The following is a 21626-nucleotide window of genomic DNA, read 5'->3' as shown; positions in this document are numbered from 1 at the left end:
TTTAATATACCCTACATATACGTGACAGTATTTTGCTGATGATTTGTAGGAAATTTATTTTTGGTATTTATAGAAAATGCTTGAAAATTTGCCTAATCAACGAATTTTGAGTGTATTTCATGCAAAATGCAAATTAGTTAAAATCACTTAAATTTAAAGTGCTGATATAATAATTTTTCTATTGTTTTATGTTCTTTATAAAAAAAATATTATAAAGATAAAGATAAAGATAAAGATAAAACTACGAGTACTACAAAAAATGTGTGCGAACACTTGAGTTGAGAGAAAAAATACCAGTTCCAGATTCTATAAATTGAAAAGCATGTTCGTTGTCGCTATTAGTTCGAAATGATGAAGTACAACGGGCTGCTGCTACTGATTTTATGTGCAGTGAGATCATCTGTAGCAGATGTAAGTATTTACTGGCTTATTTAAATATATCAAAGTTTTGTAAATTAAAAATGTCTTAATGTAGTTCTTAATATCTATGTATCTAGTTAAAGTACAACAAATATCACATATTTCTTCATAAATAGGTAGATGATCCGACACTTGTCAGTTTACCAGAGGGACAAATAAGAGGTCAAGCCCTGCAGTCTCCAAACGAGAATGTTTATTATGCATTTCAAGACATACCTTACGCAGCTCCACCTATAGGCAAATTAAGATTTCAAGTAAGGATGTAAACATATATATTTTTTTACATTTTATTTTTAACGTTTCAATTCACTTTTAGGCACCTGTAGCGCCAGCAAAATGGGAAGGAATATTAAACACCACGAAAAATGAAAAAATTTGTTACCAAAGTGGAGGTCCGGTTTCAGGATTAACCCTAACGGAAGACTGTCTGTACTTAAATGTTTACACTCCTCTGGTAAGTATAGTCACAATTAACTGATACTGGAGTTATTTTAATGTCAAAAATTTTGGACATTGTTGTTACACTTTGTCGATGTCTATCACTATTACTATTATTTGGTTAGATTCAAAGAAAAAAAGAAATATGAATAAGTATGAGTTTAAGGAGCGGTGCATTCGTGGCCAAAAACATTTAGTTTTCATTTAATATTAAAGTTATGCAAAAATATGATTGATACAGGTGTACCTCCAACAAAACTATACGTCTCAAAATATTAAAGTTGCATTTACTTTACTGTTATTTTTCAAATATCGTCATTATGGATGCATATTTTTTTTTTTAGAAACCAGGAGATACTTCACAATCCCCATTAGCGGTGTTAGTATGGATACACGGAGGTGGATTTGAAGCTGGATCTGGTGCTATTCAGGAATACAAACCTGGATTCTTCATTGACCACAACATTGTTGTTGTCACGATAAACTACCGTGTAGGAGTTCTAGGTAACTAATACTCGTAAATATAATATATTAAAGCTTTAAGTAAAAATAATAACAATAATGGCATAATTACAATTTCATTAGTTAGGGCCCTTAGAAGAACATTTGTAGAGCTAAAAGAAGTGCAAAATTGGTCAAGTAGGTTTTTCGTGAAGATCATCTCCAAGGAGGAGGACCTTGTCAGTAAATAAGACGAACGGTTTCTATAAGCATTCTTATAAATATAATCCAGTAAAGATGTCATTTTATAAAAAAAATCCAAACATGATGATTTTTTCAGGGTTGCTTGGGGACTGCCTCCTGAGTATCCAACCAAAAGATCACACTCGAACTCCTGGTACGAATTGCGCTATGGGGGTGGTTTCTTAAACATTTTTTTACAGCAAAATGACCTTGTAGAGGATCAAATTCTCAATAACTTTTCCATATAAATTTATTTTGTATGTCTAATAGGTACTTAACGAGTTACTGCGCATTATGTGACAAAAGTTGGTCTTGTAAACATGTTTTTACAAAAAAATTTTATATAAAAAAATGTTCGGAATTTGATCCTCTACAACTTTTATGAAGGTATTTTTTTTGTGAAAACGTGTTTACAAGACCACCCCTGCGGCATACAAAAAAATTTTATATGGAAATGTGGTTCAGAATTGTATCCTCTACAACTTTTATGAATTCGTACAAGGAGTTCGAGTGTGATCTTTCGATTGGATACTTAGGAGGCAGTCCCCAAGTAGCCCTGAAAAAATCATCCTGTTTGGATTTTTTTTGCGATCCCTATAAGCCGAGCACAACTTTATTGGATTAATAATATTTAGTATTAGACAGTGTGTTCACGGATTGAGTGCACCGGGGGTGTAAATGACAGAAATTTAGTAAGTTGAAATTTGAGCTTCTGGGCATCATCTGCTTGGCCTTAAACTAGGAAGTTGAAAAAATTAGTCTAATTAATGTTTTTACAATGAATTTTCAAAAATTATCAAGAGAAAAGTACCTTTGTTTCTAAATAAATCGAAAATATTTTCTTAAGAAAATTATTGGGAACTAAAAGTTATGACAGATTGTCAATTTTCAATTTGATAGTCCAACTTATTTTTTTTTTATTTTTCACAACCACAAAGTACAAATTGCTATACAAACAATAATATAATGGTTATTCAACTATGCTGCCACCAACCATTATCGTTATTCAACGGGGAGCTATAAACTTTCTGTTTGAGATAGCCCCAGAAATAAAAGTCCATTAGAGTTAAATCAGGACTTCTAGGAGGCCAAGAAATTGGGCCAATTCGCCCAATCCACCGCCCAGGAAATTGACCGTCTAGCCATTGCCGAATGATTCGCATTGGTGTCCGTCTTGTTGAAAGTAAAGAAAAAACAAAGTTGGCCGATCAAATTGAAAATTGACAATCTGTCATATTTTTAAAAACAAAGATACTTTACTATTGACGGAAGAAGAAATAGAAATTTAAATATCAATAGGTTTAAATGTCAGACAAATGTCAAAAGTAAAGATGGCTTCACATGTTGACATACCTGAAACAAACAGAAATATAGTAGTCCATTGAAATGTTACATTTTTTTGGGCTTAGCGTGCAAAAGTCAGAACACACAATTTTATTTTTTGGATGTCAAGAGGGGGTTAGTGTAAAATTAAATCCATGTTTGTGGGGTCGCAACCCTTGTGCTTCGGCCGTCATCTTGTAATAAGGGCTGCGAAGGGTTTTTATACTACTCCTTACTATATCGGGCAAACTATTCGTCGCACAGAAAATTTGTAAATACATTTTTTGTTGCAAATTAAATTATCTACAACTTTGATTCCGTAACTTCTATTTTTAGTCGTAGAACCAAAAATAACAAAGTTATTAACGAAAATAGATAAAAATTTGGGAACAAATTTTCTTTTGGTTGTTATAACTTTTTTCTGGTCATTTTACAAAAAAAAAAATACATCAGAGCATTTTGATAGAGGGGTTTTCAAGGAATAATTTCCATTACAAACTGTTTTCAAATTTTATTTATTTATTAGGGTTTTACAGCGTTGCGAAACTTACACTATTCTCCAGTACTAGTAAGTACACATTAATATGAATGATTAGGCATAGTTTTCTATCGTCTTTCCATTATTTTTATAAGAAACATATTAATGATTGACATTGCAATGTTGTTAATTAGTTATTGACTCTTTTCCCTACCCCCTACGAGGTCGATTTTTTTTCGTCAAATCCCTAGTAGGCAGAATCCACGGACATTTTCTATATTTTTCCGATATTGAATTATTGAGGAAGAATGGAGAATAAAGTGGCGTCATTGTTGGCAGTTTATCTTCAAAATCATTCTCCTCGATCAATTTTGATATCTCCATTATGTTGCTGCATGTCTCCCCAGAACAATTCAGGCACACTGCAGAACATTTGAGGCCTGCCTTCCGACATCCACACATTGCTCCACAGTTTCCTTTGCATCGGCAGAATATCAACTTTAGAAGCTCAGGGTGTGCTGGAGGTTTTGAACTTTGAACAGGCATCAATATTTGTCCATACTTTTTCCAGCCCCAGTCTTGAGAGTCGTTGTAATTCCCGTGCCACGACTGGACCTGATGATAAAACTCGGAGGCTGCGCAAGCGGGTTGTGTCTTGTGTTGGAGGAAGTGAAGACAAATTAAATGTATTCTTTGTCACAGACTTGGCAAATCGTTTATATCTAAGACTGTCAAGAGAATCATCATCTTTATTGCCACCATATAAAGAGATGAAAAAACATTCGCCAACGGCAGTGAGCAAAGTAGGGTCGACTCTCTCATTGAGGAATAACGCTGTTCCACTAGCTAACTCAGGACGTATCTCCAGGGTTGTGAGATATTTCATTTTACCGATGTTGTAAGCTGCTGATCTTGTCCACAAAATTCAAAATAATGTCCACAAAACTCAAAATACTTTTCACTATTAAATACGTCACGCACGCACGTGGTAACACAACTGGAAAAAATCTTTGAAGGACGCCTCCTATGCCTAATCATATTAATGTATACTTATTAGTATTGGAGAATAGTGTAAGTTTCGCATCGCTGTAAAACCCTAATAAATAAATAAAATTTGAAAAATGTTTGTAATGGAAATTATTCCTTCAAAACCCCTCTATCAAAATGCTCTGATGTAATTTTTTTGTAAAATGACCAGAAAAAAAGTTATAACGACCATAATAAAAATTTTTCCCAAATTTTTATCTATATTCGTTAATAAATTTGTTATTTTTGGTTCTACGACTAAAAGTTATGGAATCAAAGTTGTAGAGAATTTAATTTGCAACAAATCTTCTGTGCGACGAATAGTTTGCCCGATATAGTAAGTAATAGTATAAAAATCATTCGCAGCCCTTTTTACAAGATGGCGGCCGAGGCACAAGGGTTACGATCCCACAAACATGGATTTAACTTTACACTAACCCCCTCTTAACATCCAAAATATAAAATTGCGTGCTCTGACTTTTGCAACCCCAAATGTAACGTTTGAAGGGACTATAGCAACCCTGAATCAAACAGAAATTAGTAATTTAAAGAATATTTAACAAAATACCACAATAAAACTATAATATACGAACAAACATTGTAAATTTAATAAATTACAAGGGTGAAGTGTAGTGGAGAGCAGCGAGTAAAACTCAACAATAGAATTGAAAATTGAAAAATTGAATTTGAAATTAATGTTTTCTTTAACAAAAAAGCTAAGTTCTCTTTTTAGCACGATTTTTGCAAAAGTTTAGATCTTTTGCTCAATAAGCTCTCAAATTTTGGTTTCTCTAACCCTATGGCAACTTTATCTCAAATAATTATCATTTTAATATATTACACCATCGTATATACCACAAGGATCTGTATTAGGAAGTATTAGGAAACTTGCTATTCCGTTTTTTTCTTAGTGACATAGGTTACAAATATACGTGAAATTTTTATTATGGAATTATATAAAATAAAATAAAAAATATACTAGCTGAAATTTTATTAAATTTAAATTTTTATGTACATTGAATAAACAGTAATTACAATATTATTTATTTACCAATACCGAGAACGAACGGTTTAAATATTCTCTATAATATATTTAACAGTGAATTAGGCTTAGGCAGATAGATAATTTTAGCTGCTCCTTGTCGGTCTAGTACTTTTTTTACATTAATTTTTTTATTTAACTTCCAAATTTTTATTTTTGTTTTCGAATTTTTTGTTGTTACTTCTTTTATAACTTCTATGTTTTTTTTTCATTTTCTTATTAATATAATATTACATTGTTTTTGATAAGTTACTTTTAATTTTTTACCTATATTGTTAAAAAATATTTGAATTCCTCATACGTAAAAATAAAGATAAAATAAACAAATAATAACGTTTCATACCACTCGAAAACAATATCTAGCATAGCATTTGGAACAAATAGTAGTAATAACAAGTAATTAAAATATTACTCACTCCTAAAATTCTGTCAACCTTATTCTAATGTCTCAATTCATATTCTTTCAGGATTTCTGACAACAGAAGATGGAGTCATACCAGGAAACTTGGGATTAAAAGATCAACATTTTGCCATTCGGTGGGTTAAAAATAATATCGATCTATTTGGTGGAGACCCCGAAAAAATAACGATAGCTGGTGAAAGTGCCGGAGCAGGATCTGTGGGATACCAAATAATAAGTCAACGGAATAAAGGTTTATTCAGAGGCGGCATTTTACAAAGTCTTACCCCACTGCATCAGCAAGCACATCAAAACTATGCAAGATTCTACGCTTTCGAATTAGCTCGAAGTTTGGATCCAAGTTTCACTTCGGACAATTCAACGGAATTACTAGAACTGCTGCAAAGTCTTCCTGCTTCCGACATAAACGACAACACACTTACTGTAAGTTGAATGAATGCATTTTTTATAGATTGGTAATCAGTAAGAAGTTAAAAACTAAATATAGATCATACACTATAATCAAAATTTGCATAGGTTGTTGTTGGAAAAGAGTCTGGATTATTTGAAGGCGAAGGTTTAATATGGATGCCTGTAATTGAGGATGCTAGTCTAGACGGCGCACTCCTCACGGGTTTATTTCATGAAGACATTAGAACAGGAAACATAAACCAAATTCCCATAATTATTGGCTTTAACTCTGAAGAGGCTCTAGCGTTTTTTAAGAATGGTAAGATTACGAAAACTTATTCAAACATCTTATTATTTATTTAATATAAATGTCAACCGATATTTTAAGATCCTTCAACTATTGAGGTGTTTCCGAAATATTTCGATAGTGATTTATCCAACCTCATTAGAAACAAGTTCAATATGACCAAAGAGAACAAACTGGCAGCTGGCACTAGACTGAGACAAATTTACACCGATGGAACATTCGAAGACGATCCTGGGCAAGTAGTGAAGGTAACATAAATATATTTTTTAAGCTACTACATTGTTAAAAAGGAAAAATTTCTCAATAACGAAAAAAATAACATTAACATTTCACAAAATCCGAAAGAATCCAGAAATTCGGTGGGCTTGAGAAGAAGTCACAATTTTGTTATGTGAAGCACTGTCTTATTTTATCATGTTTGAGAAAATTTACTTTCCAAAAAAAATGAGAAGTCTGCCGGAAATTACAGTAATTTCGTTTTGCCATGTTCCATTAATGTGACTTCTAAAATGAAAGACAAATCACAACTTTTCTCAAACAATTATCCAAAAAAAGGAACTTGCTGTCACAATGTGTTGCTGCATATATTAACCTTTCCAACGTTTAAAGAGAGTACAAATAATTGAAACATTATCGATAATATAATAAAACTTTTCTTTAGTTTTACACTGATGAGTCGTTTACAACCCCAGCTATTAGGCATGCAAAGTTACAATCCAATTATACCGACGTTTATTTGTACCAGTTTTCATACAAAGGCAATATGGGAGATATGAAGGATTTTGAAATTGCAGGTAAGTTTTCTGTATTCAAGCAATGTTAACAAATAGTTATACGATGTAACGTTAGGACATATATAGAGCCAACGAGAAGGGTTTTTTTTAAATGTAGGCACATTTATTCCTCAGTCAAATAGTTGTCCCAGTTTTTCCTCATTCCTCATATTTTCTATTAAAATAATCTTAACCATTCTTCCACATACGTTTTAATGTATAAATTTCTCCTAATATAAATGTCTATATCTTAAATTATTCATTTTCATGTTTTAAATGATGACATATTAGTATTATTGGGTGTTGGGTGATTTAAGGGCGTTTTATCTGATGGATCTGTAACTTCATTATATATCGAACAGAATGATGGAACCTTCTATAATAAGATATTTTTCCAAGAATGTAAAGTACTGGTTACTTAATTTAATATTATATAAAAAATACTAGAGACTTTGATATATTGTGCATTACTTTGGCAACTATTTTTAATCAAAGTCAAAGGTTATGGATGATTCCGAGGCCGGACCTAACACATCAAGATCAGAAATCAACAATGTCACAGTACAACATAAAAACATATCCAACAAATGTATGAGATGTGGCAGAACGGTGCATATGAGTTTTTCAAAATACTGCCCAGCTAAGGGCTCAAAATGTAACAAATGTGGACAAAAAGGACATTTTGCTAACTATTGCAGGACACCATCTACGAGACCCCTGTCTATATCAACCTAACCCTGAATCAAAAGAAGACGAGTCAATTTCATGGAAAATGAATCGGACGCAGGATACAGAACATAATGAAAATACTATAAAAAGTTTTAACTGTTTCGCAATTGGAAAACTATCCAAAAGTTACAATCCAAGAGATGATCTAATTGTATGCAATGTTAGGGACTCAGCGATTACATTTCTGATTGATTCAGGAACACAAGCTAATACAATGAAACGTTCAGATTGGGACATTATAAGCTGCCAAAATGGTTTAATATGGGAGATCGATTCACAAATAACGGATGTTCAGGAAAGCCGACAAGAATAAAACATCGATTCCAGACTGCTATAAATATACAACTCGATATACAAGATCAACCAGAAATAACAGATATTTTTTATGTTGTGGAAGAAGGTGATATCTCACTGTTATCTCACTCATTTTAAAGCTTGGGTTAATAGCAATACCTTTTCCAAAAATTAAAATTGTAAAACTGACAATAAACCCTCACATAAAACCAATACAACAACCATTAAAAAGAGTACCGATCAGCATTGAGGCAAGGATAGAAAAAAAAAATCTAAAAGAAGGTCTAGATAAAGATATAATTGATGTGGCACAACAAAGCCCATGGGTCTCATCAATTGTAGTATCATTTAAACCAAATAATGACATCCACATCTACGTAGATATACGCAGGGCCAATGAAGCTATACTTAGAGAAAACTATCTGTCCCTAACTTTTGACTCATTTATGATATAGACTTAAAAAACGCGTATCACCAGCTAGAATTACATGAAGAAAGTCGCTACATTACAACATTTATCATCCATACCGCTATAAGGATGTTCGAAGAGTTATTATCATCCTGTAAAAATTATCTAAACTACTTAGATGATATTATAGCGTTTGGCACCTCTGAAAATGAACACGACATATGCTTACAAAAGGTACTGGAACTCTTCAAAGATAATAATGTCCTATTCAATGAAACCACATGCCTAGTGAAGATAGAGTTAGATTTCCTGGGTCACAAATTATCGACAATAGTATAGAAGCCAAAAAAAAAAAAACAAAATCCAGACCATCTTGGAATTTCGTACACCAACTACAAAAGAAGAAATAAGAAGTTTGTTAGGGCTCGTAACATATCTGGGAAAATTTATACCTGAGATGAGCACCACTACTGAACCACTTCGTCAACTAACAAAGAAGAACGAAAAATTTTATTGGAATGACGTCCATCAACAAAGCTTCGAAAACTTAAAGAAATCATTAACTAAATTGCCTACGCTGTCATATTTTGATCCAACTTTAAGAACAGGGTTGATAGCTGATGCAAAACCTGTAGCTTTTGGAGCTGTTCTTATTCAATTTGACAATAGTCAGTAACCAAATGTTATATCATTCGCTAGTGGTCTAAGATATTCACAAACAGAAAATTCAGAATTGGTATGGATCATTGAGAGATTTTATTATTATTTATTTGGATTAGAATTTGAGCTAGTCACAGACCATAAACCACTGACTGGAAGCTATTTTCAAACCCACATCTTAAACTCCGGCTCGAATAGAACGATGGATATTATTGCGTCTGCAAGCATACAAATTTAAAATTATTTATCAATCGGGATAACTCAACATAGCTGACTCTTTGTCAAGACTATGCAAAATTATTAACGATCTTACTTTTGACAACGATGGAAAGCGACATATTTACACAATCATGGAACCAAATACGCTTAAAGTGATGCGAATTTCTCAAATTGTAACTGCAAGTAAAAATGACCCCTAAATAGTCGAGCACTGAGAAAAATATATATTTTCAATTTCGTTTGGAATTAACCACATTAGGACCAGTACTACCACGGGGCTACAGAATTGTAATTCCCAAGACGTTACAGACACAAACCCTGGAACTTGCACATGAAGGTAATGAAAAGACGATGGTGGCCCATGATAGACAGGCAGGTTGAAAATTTTGTGAAACGATGCAGAGATTGCTTGCTAGTAGCACAATCAAATAAAGTACCGCCAATGATAAGAACAAAATTTCTGGATGGACCTTGGCAATGTCTAGCCATTGATTCGAAGGGGCCTTTGCCTAATCAAGCACTGGTAATAATAACTGATTATTATTTGCGCTACCAGGAACGAAAATTCTTGAATACACTTATCTCTTCAGCTGTTATAAGTCATCTGATGGAAATCTTCACAAGACTGGGAATACCGAAATCCATAAAATCTGATAACAGAAGACAATTATTGTTAGTCAGGAATTTAAATCATACTGTAGCGAAAGCAGCATTGAATTCATACATACACCACCAGACCAACGGCGAAGTCGAAAATATGAATAAATCTATCCTAAAACGTCTAAAAATTTGCCGTATAAACAAGCTGGATTACAAAACAGAATTGAAAATTTCATATTAATGTATGTATAATGTGACTCCTCTAGGGATAACTGGGAAATTTTCATCCAAATTACTGCTCGGTAGAACTATCAGAGACAAAATCCCATCCATATGCGATTTGATGATAGACAGGTACGGATGAAGAAGCAAGAGATAACGACATAGTAAATAAACAAAAAGGAAACAAGGGAGAAGATAGGAAACGAAAAGTTAAATAAACTAATATCAGACCGGGAAATTTGTGATACCCCACAAATGAATGCCTTTTAACCCCACTGAATATGAGGTATTAGAAATTTAAAAAAATGAAGTAACGTTAATAAACGATGGAAAATTACTATAACGACATATGTCTCATCTTAAAAAACTACAAGAATCAACCAGAAATCCACATTAACCTCTAACTAAAAATTCATCGCCATCCAGATCAGTAACACCGCCCGCAAGCCCAGCACAAGAAACGGACAACACCGGAGAGGCATCAGAACAGGATGGCCCAGAACCAGAATCAGGAGCCCGGGCCAGGATAAACGGAGGAGACACCTGCGAGGAAGTTAAACCGCTTAAGCTGAAAAAAGAGGACGGATTGTGGAGATCGATCAGGGGTGCTTATGACATATAACATATGGAGGGCTCAGAAGCCAATCAATGTAAGTCATTGAATACAGAAAATGGGAAAATTGGCGCTAAGTATTTGTAAAACTTGTTGTAATAAAATAAAGATTCCCGTAAAGATACTATCAAACGCAGTAAAAGTGCATGACCTCAGTAACTTGTACCTTTAGTTTGTCCAGTACGTTATGCAACACCCTGTATAGAACAAATGTATAAATAAAGATTGTCATATAGATGATTTTAAATTGGACATGGTATTTATTATCAGTGGTTTAAGTAAAATTTGTCTTTTCATCCGTTATAATTCATAGATGGAAGGAAACTGTGAAGAATTCATTCATTGGTGCAACGATGTCTCAAAATAAAGACTCCATACGAATTCAAAAATTAGTCAAGTACGCGGTCAATATTTTCCATACTAACAATGAATATCTGCAAGCTACCACATAATCTGATTTCAGGTGTTCGAGGTGTTGGTCACGGTGAAGATTTGGGATATTTATGGGACTCGCACTTTTCTGATGGATCATCAGAAGATGATCCAGAAGATGTTATGACACGTCAACGTCTGTTAATCCTGTGGTCAAACTTTGTCAAATACTTGTGAGTACTTTTATTCAGAATCGCGTGAAATAATATTTATGTATGATTTATTTTAGAAATCCAACTCCAGAAGTGGACAGTTTCCTGGGTAATGTGACGTGGGAGAAAGTTAGTCCAAATAATTTGGTGTATTTGAACATCAACGATACACTTGAAATGCAGACGAATCCAAGAGACTACCTCAAGTGGGAAAGAATTATTGACGTGTATGCTATACCTCCATTGGTTAATTACTAATGTATTTTGAGAAATAAACTCTCATTTATATTGCTTTAATATATATAGCGCATTTTTTATTAGGTGCAATCTGGTCATAAGCAGTTTGAACATGATTAACCTATATGTATACTCCCTGCAATTACTAACAAACTATTTGTTTTGTTATCACTATGGAATGAACAAAGTATACGATGAAGACGTTAAATATTAGTTGTTGTCAAACTCGATACTGCACCTTCTTTTCGTTGTTACAATGTTGCATAATATCTAGGTCCTTGAAGAAATTTTTTGATAAAAAAAAGGAAAAGCAGTATTGTACCAAGGTACTAAAATATTCCCTAAATCTGTAAAAAAAAATATTATAGTATTATATTACAGTAACAAACCTAGTTCTTCACACAACCCCATATGCTACAAACTGAAGTTTTCTTTGAAATTCGTGTGCTAAAAGTAAAACTGAAAATCAGCGTACAATATGTAAAATGTGAAAGACTTTTACAAAATCTATTGAAATTTAACGCTACGGTTATTAACTGGACTGTGGACTGTACGAACGGTTAGATAAACAAATAATATGGTTGGATATGGCTTACCACTGTTGAAATTCACTAGGTTCTTGTAGGTCCCTTCTGGTGTCCTGAATTTGAAGCGGCTGTCGGCTGTCTATTTATTATGGAGTTGGGATAAGAATCAAACACGCACTTGTTTCTAGGTCGAGTCTTTCGAATAAACTGAATCACACACAAAACCATCTCCAACAAAAAATAGTACGTAAAAAAGATTTTCGTTTTAATTGAATAAAATAGAAACAATCATGTTGAAATGAAGAGAAAAGAAAATTTATTTTATATATTTTAAAATGAACTGTAATTATAATAACAATTTTTTGCGGTGAAGCCGCAACAAGAACCTACAGTTACAATCCCTCATTAAAGATATGAATTGGTTGCATTAATTAATTAACCTATTTTACCAATGAAATAAATGTAAGCTACAAAATATTCTATGCTGATACTGAAGAATTATTACAGAAAAAGTCTGTGGCAAGTCATTAGTTCAATTTTTATGCACGTGACGTAAGTAACAAAACGGCTAAACGATATATCAGCCGATCAAGAGAAATTAGAGATTCTAATAACTGGTCCGCTCCCACAGAGCATAACCCGAGAACAACAAGCGCAGATTCTCCTAGCTAACGCTAATCAATTATAACCACTTAAGCGCCTTAAAAATAAACATTACATCTTCTTTATGTCATTATCTGATAATATGATTCATTTCTAGGTGTACCTACACCTTTATTTTTTAAATAAAACGGTAATTTTCGTCAATTTTCGGCTTATAGTTATTAGTACAAAACGAAATACAATAAAAATTATTAACTTTAAGTACAACAAGCATATCTCTAAATAAACAGAAAGAAACTATTAATATTGGTATCGTCAAAAAAATGTTGTTTTCATCAATCAACTAATTAATAGAAATTTCTAATATTTCTCCGACTGAACTTCAGCAATGGTCTTACTACTTCAATTGCTCGTATTATTGACATTTTCATTTTGGTACTTTTATATACCCCCCATTCTTCAGTAAGTTAATAAAAATACCAAGTAATTTCTTCGTAATATTCAAAATTTTTCTCCAAAAAAAAAACAAAAACTGTCATATACAATTATTTGTACTCAAAACGTCTATATTTATTGGCACTATTTAATATAGAACATTATTTTATTTGTCGAAAAAAAAACATTTGTCTGAATTTCTTATACGTAAAATATTTTAAAAAATAATGAAACCCTTGTGCCAAGAGGATCAGTTCCATCATTATAAAATTTGGTAAACTATTTTGAAATTGTGTTTCCATAAAATAGGCAAAAACCCAGAACATCGGAAAATCACTTTGTTTTATGAATCCTCTTTAAAATTAAAATATTTGTATATTATAAATATCTATCAGCACTGAATGTTAAGAGGTTTACTTACTAGAATTTAGAAAATTCTTTATTATACGATACTGATTGTGAAAAATCGATTGTACTGATCGGGATCTGAAAGATCATCTCAATATCGTTTTTAACCCTTTCAGTCAGAGATCTCGATATATCGGCGATAGTTTATTGGGTTATTGGCTTATTGGGCATTAAGCAAAAATGCACTATTTTTTTACTATACTTGAACCATGAATTTTTAGGGCTTGACGCCCATTGACACTCAATCTACCACTCAAAAGCTAGGAAAACCAACTGGTTTCAAACCATTAGACCGAAAACCAATTTATATCTGGATTGCAAAATTATGCAAAATCTATAGAACCGATTTTGATGAAATTTGGTGTGATGATTCTACACAACATGAAAATTTCTTGAACCAAGTATGAAGGTCCTATACCCAACTTAAAGACCACAAAAAAAATCCCTAAAAAGTAATTCCGGCGGGGCCGTTTCTATAAACAGTAACTTTTATTGTAGAATAGTACTAGATAACAAAAGAATTCATATTTTATTATTCAAACACCTTATTGTACCGTTACTATCCCACTTCGATGACCTCAAAATATTCATTGCCTCATTTATAAATTTTCTGGCTTTTCAAGAGGTTGACAAGCAAGCAGAAGCAAAATGTAAAAAAATTGTAGAAAATGTAAAAATATTAAAATTTTCCAATTTCTATAGAAGACAATGAAATCCATATTTGTAGAATATTTCATTCTTTCAAAATGGAACACTTTTTTATTTATGTACATTATTAGTATTTTTAAAAACATCAGTTTCATCAGAAACCCCATCCGGTATAGATGTGGATCACATGGAAGTGGGTTCCAATTGGGACCTTTTGGCAAATAAAATACTAATGTCTATACGAACTGACAATAAGCCATTAGAAGAATAAGTACCTACAATGATGCCTATTCAAAAATAATTATCGAATATTCAATAATCTTAACATTAAACACAAAAATTATATACAATTAGTAAATGCGAATTATGTGTACTGTGTTTTTTGTAATATTGGTAATAGTAATAATAAACTTTACATATGTCATGACAATATTTTGTTGAGACTTGTCAGAAATTTATTTTTGGTATTTATAGAAAATGCTTCAAAATTTGCCTTGTCATTGGTTTTCGAGTTAATCCATGCAAAAAACAAATCAGTTAAAACCACTTTAAATTAAGTGCTGATATAATAATTTTTCTATTGTTGTATGTTCTTTATAAAAAATGATTATTATAAAGATAAAGATAAAACTAGAAAAAATATGTGCTAAAGTAGAACACTTGAGTTTTGACCGAATAAAAATTTACCAGTTCGAAATTCTATAAATTGAAAAGCTTGTTCGTTATCGCTATTAGTTCGAAATGATGAAGTGCAACGGGTTGCTGATACTGATTTTATATGCAATAAGATCATCTGTAGCAGATGTAAGTAATTATTAGCTTACTTAAACTTTTATCAAAGTTTTGTAAATTTGAAATGTCCTCTTTGTGTACAAAATAGTTATTAATATCTATGTATCTAGTTAAAGTACCACAAATATCACATATTTGTTAATAAATAGGTAGATGACCCGACACTTGTCACTTTACCAAAGGGACAAATAAGAGGTCAAACCCTGCAGTCTCCAAACGACAATGCTTTTTATGCATTTCAAGAAATACCATACGCAGCTCCACCTATAGGCGAATTAAGATTTCAAGTAAGGACGAAGACATACCTATATATATTTTTACTTTTTATTTTTAATGTTTCAATTCACTTTTAGGCACCTGTAGCGCCAGCAAAATGGGAAGGAATATTAAACACCACGAAAAATGAAAAAATTTGTTACCAAAGTGGAGCCGTCCATGTACCCCTTCCCGGATTAAACCCAACGGAAGACTGTTTGTACTTGAATGTTTACACTCCTCTGGTATGAATAATTACAATTAACTGATATTGCAGTCATTTTAATATAAAAAATTTTGTTGTTTTGTTATTGTTATCACACTCTTTTAGCTGATGCCTATTACTACTATTTGCTTAGATTCAAAGAAAAAAATAAAATATGGATAATTATGAGGTTAAGGAGCGGGTGCATTCCTGGCCAAAAACATTTATTTTTTAATAATAATAAAGTTATGCAAAAATGTGATTGATACAAGTCTAGTTCCAATAATATTATACGTCCCAAAATATTAAAGTTGCATTTACTTTACTGTTATTTTTCAAATATCGTCATTATCGATACAGATTTTCTTTTAGAAACCTGGAGACACTTCACAAACCCCATTACCGGTGTTAATATGGATACACGGAGGTGGATTTGAAAATGGAGCTGGTGCTATTCAAATATACAAACCTGGATTCTTCATTGACCACAATATTGTTGTTGTCACGATAAACTACCGTGTAGGAGCTCTAGGTAACTATTAGTAAAAATAACATCGATGTTGTGGTTCTATAATAAATAATTTAATTAATACATCTAGGCAATAGAATTTCTCACAAAAACCACACTATCTAAATTGAATTTAAAAAAGAAAAAAGAATTGTGTACTTGACAACAAGAAAAATAATATAGAAACTTAACTTTTTACATAATTTCACGTTGCTATTAAAAAATGGAAGATACAGTCCATTCCCTTCTCTTATGGTGATCAGTTGAAATGCATCATAAGAATTGGTCCTTCGAGCCGGATCTAAAGGAAAATTACAGCCCTAAGTCCTTACGCATTTATTTTAAAAGATAAAGAAGATTAATTTCTTATTTAATTTTATAATAATTCCCCCAAAGAAGAACATCGGAGGTCTGAACCCGAAAGGAAGAATTAATAGTTCCTCATCGCAGTAAAAGTTGCAGTTTCCAGTGGTAGTAGAAGTTGTAAGTTCCAGTCGCAGCCAAGTTCATTGTCGGGAAGCTAAGGTTAGAATAACAGAATATTCAGTTACTTCGCCAGCAGTGTCTCCATATAAAGAAATATTTGACGTGGAAGTGCGCTCTCTAGATTTATATATATTGTTGTTATAACTGTCATTTTCATTTTCATACAAGAAAGTTGTAAATTTTAAAATCATATATCTAGATATTCAAGTAAGAGTAACAAAAAATTGCCTGTCTGAGCATAACTGGAGCTATGCGCACAACACCCACCATAACAACGGAGGTAATGCTGTGTCTGCCACCTCTGGATATCTGACCTTGGCAACCATGCTACGCCTCAAGAACGTTGGTTTCAAACCGGATCTAGGATGTGGAGAAGTTAGGAGTCGCCTATGGAATGGGGTCGTCAGGAAGATACTGCTTCTGCAGGCAGACACTGACAGTATTTCTCCTCGGTTTGCGTTCGACAGACCCTACACCGTACTCATTAGAAGACAGGAGGAGACCGCCCGCGAAGATGTAATCAACGTCTTCACAGACGGATCAAAAAGGAAGGAAGGTGCAGGATATGAAATTTATTCTAGATCCTTTAATATCCGATATCAGTGGGCAATGGATATGCATGCTACCGTAGGCACACTGCGAGTAAAACCATCAGAATCTACACAGATACTGATCTTACGTAATCATAAGATAATGAGTAGGTCAGTATGGGAATGCCACCAGTCACTGGTCGTGGCCTCATTTTCCAACAGCATTCTGTATGCTGGGTCAAGGGACGCGAGTGGTGCAATGGCAATAAAGAAGCTGACAAGTTAGCCAAGGTCCCTTCAATGTGCTTTCGCTGTCATCACTTATTGGCATTATTAAGGAAAACACCCACAAAGAGTTTATGAAACGATGGGATGATACAAATAACTGTCAATTTGCTAAGGAGTTCTTAGAATACCCCAACAAAGATGCAGTCAAAAAATATCTGGCCAAGTCTAGGTCAAATCTTCGCCTAGTGACAGGTATTCAAACTGGACACTGCTGGCTAAGGAAGCACCTTCACAACATGAGGAAGTGTGAAACACCTCTTTGTAGGAGTTGTGAACAGGAAGACGAGACAGTACTACATGTGCTATGCGAATGCGTTGTCGTCTCGTCAATAAGAGAATCCGTATTGGGAGAACGTTGGCCTTCTATGGCCTATATTAGAGAGATCCCCCTGAGCAACGTCGTCACCTTTTTCTATGTAATGGGTTGGTTAGCGGCTCAGGTGCATTGATCTCCTAAAGGGAAGAAGTACAAGGGGTCCAATGGGGCCTAAGTGCTGTAGCTTTTAAGCTACCCTCCCTAAATTCCAGATTCCAGATTACTCAAGCTATTGTAGTCCAGGAAAATTAGCATTTCACCTCGGAATTGGATAAAGAAGGTTCGATTTTGATGAGACAAAGTGCGTTCTCTTCGTAATTGCATGTAGGTCAAAGTCTACAACGTCTCATGCGGCGCTAATTTGTTTATTTATTAATAATCAATTATTATTAACAAATTAGCGTATTTCGGATATTACGTGGGTTGGAAAAGGCCAATTTTGATGCGGTAGAGCCCATTCTTCTTCTGATTAGTTGTACCTTAACTTTGGGAGACTCCCACCGATCTTCATTTGTTTATTGATTTTTATTCGATCATTAAGAGCAAATTAGGCAATCGGACTGGGAGAGGGGGATTTTCACGCGGTAATCGACGCTCTTCTCGTACTTGGATTACAAGGTGATCCAGAACCACTAAGGGCCACTAAGGGCAGACTGATTTTCATTTGTTCATTGATCTTCAATGAATTAGTATATACAAATTCGGGCTGTTATCTGTGAGCTGGACGAGAAAAGTCTGATTTTTATGGAATAAGTCACTTTGATCATCATCCGGGATATTCCAAAACCGTTNGTATACCAAATTTCATTCATTTATCACAACGCGATTGAGAGATATTGCAAAAAAATGATTTCCATTCCTCCCTCTTCAATGGGTCCCTGTGCCCTTAGGAAGCATTTCCGGACCCATGTTCATATGAACTTTTTTACTTAGTTTTGATCATAGAATCGGCCTGTTCAGGGTTGGCAGTTAATTATGAGACACCCTGTATTTAACAGTAAATCCCTGAGTGAGTCCTTGTAGGTCATTTCTCGAATGTTAATTCATTAAAAATTGTAGCACTTTTTTATTTATTTACTTTTGATTTTAATTTCCACATATTTATTTTTTATAGCTTTCTATTTTTTTTAATTTCTTCTTTTATATCTTTTAATGTTCTTTTTCATTATTTCATTAACATAATATAATTAGATAATCTTATTCCCAATTTATTCCAAAGTCTCAATTCATATTCTTTCAGGATTTCTGACAACAGAAGACGGAGTCATACCAGGAAACTTGGGATTAAAAGATCAACATTTTGCCATTCAGTGGGTTAAAAATAATATCGATTTATTTGGTGGGGACCCCGAAAAAATTACGATATCTGGTGAGAGTGCCGGAGGAGCATCTGTGGGATTACAGTTAGTAAGTCAACGGAATAAAGGTTTATTCAGAGGTGCGATTTTACAAAGTGGTACCTCAATGAGTCAGTGGGCACATCAAGACTATGCAAGATTCTACGCTTTCGAATTAGCTCGAAGTTTGGTTCCAAGTTTCACTTCGGATAATTCAACGGAATTACTGCAACTGTTGCAAAGCCTTCCTGCTTCCGACATAAACGACAACTCGGTTACTGTAAGTTGAATGAATTGGTGATGAGAAGTTAAATACCAAATATAGATCATACACTAAAACCAAAATTTGCATAGGCTGCTGTTGGAAAAGAGTCTGAGTTAATGGAAGGCCAAGGTTTAATATGGCTGCCTGTAATTGAGGACGCTAGTCTAGATGGAGCACTCCTCACGGGTTTATTTCATGAAGATATTAGAACAGGAAACATAAACCAAATTCCCATAATTATTGGCTTTAACTCTGAAGAGGCACTATTTTTTTTGAAAAGTGGTAAGATTACGAAGACTTATTCAAATGTCTTATTATTTGATACAAATGTCAACCGTTTTTTTAAGATCCTTCAGAGGTTGAGGCGCGTGCGAAATATTTCGACAGTGATTTATCCAACCTCATTAGGAACAAGTTCAATATGACCAAAGAGAACAAACTGACAGTTGGCTCTAGACTGAGACAAATTTACACCGATGGAACATTCGAAGAAGATCCTGGGCAAGTAGTGAAGGTAACATCCATATATTGTTTAAGCTGCTTTTCATGTGTTTGTTGAAATTGTTACTACATTGTTTAGAAGGAAACATTCCTCAATAACGAAAAAAAAAATTTACTTCCAAAAAAAAAAATGAGAAGCCTGCCAGAAATTACAGTAATTTCGTTTTACCATGTTCCGTTAAAGTGACATCTAAAAACGAAAGAAAAATCACAACTTCAAATCGTTTTCTCAAACTATCTTACAAAAAAGAACTTGTTTTCACAATGTGTCGCTGCATATTAACCTTTTCAACGTTTAAAGAGCATACAAATAATTGAAACGAATGATTGATAATATAATAAAACTTTCCTTTAGTTTTATAGTGATGAGTCGTTTATAACCGCATCTATTAGGCATGCAAAGTTACAATCCAACTATACCGACGTTTATATGTACCAGTTTTCATATAAAGGCAATATGGGAGGTATGAAGGATTTAGAAATTGCAGGTAAGTTTTCTGTATTCAAGCAATGTTAACAAATACTTATACGATGTAACGTTAGGACATAGAGAGTAATCGAGAAGGGTTATTCCTTAGGCAAATAGTTGTCCCAGTTTTTCCTCATAATAATTGATAATCAAATAATTGGCCCCTTCTTTTTTGAAGAGCGCATTGCAGGAAAAGTTTACACCAACAATTTACATAATCAATTGCCAGGTCCATCGGAAGATATTCCTATATTTAGAAGCTAACAAATGATATTACAACATGATGAAGCTCCTGCTCATTTTATTCGACTAATGAAAGAGTATCTTAATGAAAGCAGGAAAGTTATGTTAGTAGGTAGATCGGACATGGTGGATCATATTCTTGGCCAGAGAGATCACCATATATTTCAATCGTTTAAACTATTATCTGTGGGGCCATCTTAAATGCTTAACGTACGAGACACCAATTAATAGTAGAGAAGAAATTAGGCAGATAATTATTGATAAATGTCACTAAGTAAGGAATAACCCGGAAATAAAAGGAGTCACTTAATCTATTTTTGGTGGTGCTGTACAGTGTATTAGTGCTGAAGAGGGACATTTTGAATAACGTAAATAAGTATGTTATTTTGTTTTGTTGTCAGTTTGATATTGTTATTCCTGACAATCAAACAAAGTAAAAGTTTAAAGTCTGTATATATAAGAAGGTACCCATTTTTAAACATTAAAGGACCAGTAACCATGGAGAATTGGCCCCATGTATATACATGCATTATATCTTTTTTACTTAGCATGACCTCAAGAACTTGTTAATAATTTTAAACATTATATACAAGTTATTTTCGAAATTGCAGAATATCTTGGTTCCATAAGAATTCGTGCTAGACTTCACACCATTTCATCCACAAACTGATGGTCTCATTGAATGTTTTCACAAAAAAAACTAAAAAACATAATTGATTGGCTCAATATATAATTTTATAGGTGTTTTTTCACGTGAAGGACTACTGGTACATTCACGTCTTCAGAGCCAGCATTGCGCTTGGTTATATACCGCTGGCATGGAGATCGATGAACGTGGCGTTTATTCCTAAACCAGGGCGTCCATCGTATGCCCAGGCAAAGGCATATCGCCCGATAAGTTTAACATCTTTCCTCCTGAAAACGTTGGAGAGAATAGTTGA

General features: G+C 33.5%; 1 protein-coding gene across 1 annotated transcript in view; it reads left to right on the top strand.

Moving 5' to 3' along the window:
- Window positions 1–324: 324 nt before the first annotated feature.
- LOC111691934 (venom carboxylesterase-6-like) overlaps window positions 325–21626 on the top strand; it is a gene marked incomplete at its 3' end in the record, with an annotated part of 26676 nt that continues 5374 nt past the window's right edge. Inside the window, exons 1-8 of the mRNA XM_023455469.1 lie at window positions 325–411; window positions 537–674; window positions 737–874; window positions 1203–1362; window positions 5879–6255; window positions 6349–6541; window positions 6611–6777; window positions 20329–20461. Coding sequence (XP_023311237.1) covers window positions 349–411; window positions 537–674; window positions 737–874; window positions 1203–1362; window positions 5879–6255; window positions 6349–6541; window positions 6611–6777; window positions 20329–20461 — 1369 coding nt within the window. The remainder of the gene's footprint in view (window positions 412–536; window positions 675–736; window positions 875–1202; window positions 1363–5878; window positions 6256–6348; window positions 6542–6610; window positions 6778–20328; window positions 20462–21626) is intronic.

This window comes from Anoplophora glabripennis, unplaced genomic scaffold, assembly GCF_000390285.2.
Source record: "Anoplophora glabripennis isolate ALB-LARVAE unplaced genomic scaffold, Agla_2.0 scaffold498, whole genome shotgun sequence".
In the NCBI taxonomy this organism is placed as follows: Eukaryota; Metazoa; Arthropoda; class Insecta; order Coleoptera; family Cerambycidae; genus Anoplophora; species Anoplophora glabripennis.
Note: the sequence above shows the minus strand (reverse complement) of the source record. Positions and strands in the feature narration are given on the sequence as shown.